The 4,034-nt window shown below is 32.9% G+C and overlaps 1 protein-coding gene across 1 annotated transcript; it reads right to left on the reverse strand.

The window, feature by feature from the left end:
• Positions 1 to 1,238: 1,238 nt before the first annotated feature.
• On the reverse strand, positions 1,239 to 3,089 carry LOC134727700 (ankyrin-1-like). The gene has a single exon (XM_063592081.1). The coding sequence runs from the start codon at positions 3,087 to 3,089 to the stop codon at positions 1,239 to 1,241; it is 1,851 nt and encodes a 616-aa protein (XP_063448151.1).
• Between the last annotated feature and the right edge of the window lie 945 nt (positions 3,090 to 4,034).

Raw genomic sequence — 4,034 nt, forward strand, 5'->3', positions numbered from 1 at the left:
TTTTCCTTTGTGACGTATACATTGTTTTACGTCAGAAACGCGAAGCAATCAAAGTGTATTTAATTTGATAGATGCTTGTGTGCTTTTTTGTAAAATTCTTTGTTTTAAGATTGTAACACAGTGATGACTGCTGTACCCATATTTTGACTATTTTATCTATTACGTGTTTTGTTCACGCGTCGTTGTAAATAGAACGGAATTTGATGAGATTTGTAAAAGTGAGAGGTTTAGCGCTATAAAACCAGGTTCAATCCACCATTTTCTACATTTGAAAATTGCTGTACCAAATCAGGAATATTACAGTTCTTGATGTGTTTTGTCATTTGATTTTGCCATGTATTTAGGGACTTTGCGATTAAATTTTCATCGGAGTTCAGTGTTTTTGTGATATTACTTTTGACTATATCACTATCATATTTACCCGACGCAACATATGATACAGAGTTCATGTTTACATCAACAGTAAGTGGATCAGACTTTTGTCCTAGAAATAGTTTGCCCTTCAGATGATGCTAAATGCAATACAGAGTTGCTGTCTTCCTTAATAATGTTTGGATAACACTTCCATAGTATTCTAGCAATAGTTTGACTATTTCAGTATGTCCTTCAAATGATTTAAAATGCAATACAGAGTTGCTGTCTTCAATGATAATGTTTGGATCACACTTGCATAGTATTCTAGCATTAGTTTGACTATTTCAGTATGTCCTTCAAATGATTCAAAATGCAATGCAGAGTTGCTGTCTTCATTAATAATGTTTGGATCACACTTGCATAGTGTTCTAGCAACAATTTGACTATTTCAGTATGTCCTTTATCGGAAGCAACTATTATTGATGAATTTCTGTGTCAATTGACAATGTTTGAATCACACTTTTGTTTTAGCAATAGTTTGATTATTTCAGTATGTCTTTTAGATGACACAATATGTAATGCAGCGTTGATGTTTTCATTCACATACTGGAACTAAATTTTGATTGAATGTCTGTGCATAGTTGATGTTTGTCTATATGCGTTTTATCGATAGTTTAACTATTTCAGTATACCCCTTTGGGTCACATTCGTGTTTTAGCAATAGTTTGACTATTTCAGTATGTCCTTCAGATAACACAATATGTAATGCAGCGTTGATGTTTTCGTTTAAATACTGCAAGTTAATTTTGTTTGAATGTCTGTGCATAGTAAGTGTATGTATATATGCGTTTTAGCAATAATTTAACTATTTTAGTATGCCCCCCCTATGGATCACATTCGTTTTCTAGCAATAATTCGACTATTTCAGTATGTCCATTATCTAACGCAACTATTATTGCTGAATTTATGTGTTCATTTTCAATGTTTGAATCACACTTGTGTTCTAGCAAAAGTTTGACTATTTCAGTATGCCCTTCAGATGACACAAAATGTAATGCAGAGTTGCCGTCTTCATTGACAATGTTTGAATCACACTTGTGTTCTAGTAATAATTTGACTATTTTAGTATTTCCTTTATCTGAAGCAACTATTATTGCTGTATTTATGTGTTCATTAACTAAGTTGGAATCACACTTGTGTTCTAGCAATAGTTTGACTATTTCAGTATGTCCTTTAGCTGAAGCAATAAACAATGAAGTGTTGTTGTTTTTATTGACAATGTTTGGATCACATTTGTGTTCTAGTAATAATTTGACTATTTCAGTATGTCCTTTATCTGACGCAACTATTATTGCTGAATTGATGTGTTTATTGACAATGTTTGGATCACACTTGTGTTTTAGCAATTGTTTTACTATTTCAGTATGTCCGTTTTCTGATGCAACTATTAATGCTGAATTTCCGTGTTTATTGACAATGTTTGGATCGCACTTGTGTTCTAGTAACAATTTGACTATTTCCGTAAAACCTGTATCTGACGCAACTATTATTGCTGTATTTCCATGTTGATTCACAATGTCTGGATCACCATTGTGTTCTAGCAATAGTTTAACTATTTCAGTATGTCCTACACCTGACGCAAAATGCAATGCAGAGTTGATGTTTTTATTAACAACGTTGGGATCATACTTGTTTTCTAGCAATAGTTTGACTATTTCAGTATGTCCTTTAGCTGAAGCATTAAACAATGAAGTGGGGATGTTCTTATTGACAATGTTTGGATCACAGTTGTGTTCTAGCAATAATTCGACTATTTCAGTATGTCCTTTAGCTGAAGCAATAAACAATAAAGTGGGGCTGCGTTGATTAACAATGTTTGGATCAGACTTGTGTTCGAGCAGTAATTTGACTATTTCAGTATATCCTTTACCTGACGCAACAAACAATGCAGAGTCTCTGTGTTTATTGACAATGTTTGGATCACATTTGTGTTCTAGCAATGTTTTGACTATTTCAGTATGTCCTTCCCATGACGCTAAATGCAATGCAGAGTTGGTGTTTATATCAATAATGTTTGGATCACACTTGTGTTCGAGTAATAGTTTGACTATTTCAATATGACCTTTTTCTGATGCAAAATACAATGCAGAGTTGCTATTTCCATTAACAATGTTCGGAGCACACTTGTGTTCTAGCAATGTTTTGACTATTTTAGTATGTCCTTCCCATGACGCAAAATGCAATGCAGAGTTGCTGTTTATATCAATAATGTTTGGATCACACTTGTGTTCAAGTAATAGTTTGACTATTTCAATATGACCTTTTACTGATGCAAAATGCAATGCAAAGTTGCTATTTCCATTAACAATGTTCGGATCACACTTGTGTTCTAGCAAAGTTTTGACTATTTCAGTATGTCCTTCACCTGACGCAACATACAATGTAGAGTTGCTGTTTGTATCAACAATGTTCAGATCGGCCTTATTATTTATCAACAATTTGACGATACCTACATTATTATATTTAACTGCCAAATAAAGTGGTGACTCGCCAATGGTGTTACAATCATTGGGATTTACATTATATTGTAATAATAACTTGACAGTTTCAAAAAATCCGTGCGATGCTGCTTTACATAAAAGCTGTTCATGCGACTTACAAGTATGAAGAAAATCGTTTTCCAATAGCATATTTAAAAGTTTTTCATTTTCCAAAGCCAGTATTAAATGTGACATGTCATCTTGAAAAAAAAATCCTGAATGAATTTGATCCTTCAACAGCAGTGAAACAGTATCTTCATATTCATATCTTATGGAAATTAAAAAGGACAGTTGATACTCTCTAAAAATATTATCACAGCAAACAGAATAACACTTGTGTGATGATAATAATGTAAAAACCTCTTTTTGAATTGACCCCTTTTTAAAATACTGTTCAACATCTGTCTCATTCAAAGGTACAACAAAAGATTTAAAAAGCATTAGATGCATCTTGTGCAAAACAAGGCTTAATCTTGACTTACTATACTTGGTACAGGTATCGGAACAACAAGCAGGTCTTAAAATCATGTTTGCCATTTGTAAATGTTTCTTCAAGAGAGTAATGCAAAAAGTTAATTCAAAGTCAAAAACACTAAGATTATGAAAGCAATTGTGTTGTAAAAGTAATTCAACTACACTGTCGTATCCTGAATTTGAAGCAATACATAGAGGGTTCCATTCTTTGTGCCCATCATTATCCATATTGCATTCACTTTCTAACAGTAACTTAACAATCGGCCGAGATCCCATCCACGATGCAACATACAAAGCCGACATGCCATATTTGTTACAAATATCTGGGCAACATTTGTTGTTTAATAGTAAATTAACTATGTCTACATTTCCCTCCCAACATGATATAAATAATGGTGTTCTCTTATATTCGTCGCAAACATTTATATCCAAATTCATATCTATCAACATACGGATCATATCGCAGTATCCTTGTTTTGTCATACTCAGCAAAGGTGAAGACTTTTTGTTTGAATATATTGACATTGGACCTGACAAATCAGCTTTGTTCTTTTCAAAGAATGAAATTAGTTTAGTTCGAAATAATTGGTATTGTAACTGGTAATTCAAAAATACGTTATTAACATTGCCTTTTTTAATATCCGTGCACAAGCGTTCAAGATAGTA

This window comes from Mytilus trossulus, chromosome 8 (assembly GCF_036588685.1).
Source record: "Mytilus trossulus isolate FHL-02 chromosome 8, PNRI_Mtr1.1.1.hap1, whole genome shotgun sequence".
NCBI classification, from domain to species: domain Eukaryota; kingdom Metazoa; phylum Mollusca; class Bivalvia; order Mytilida; family Mytilidae; genus Mytilus; species Mytilus trossulus.

Excerpts from the sequence above, each read along its gene's own strand:
- LOC134727700 (XM_063592081.1), bottom strand. The coding sequence starts at position 3,089 with ATGTCACATTTAATACTGGCTTTGGAAAATGAAAAACTTTTAAATATG.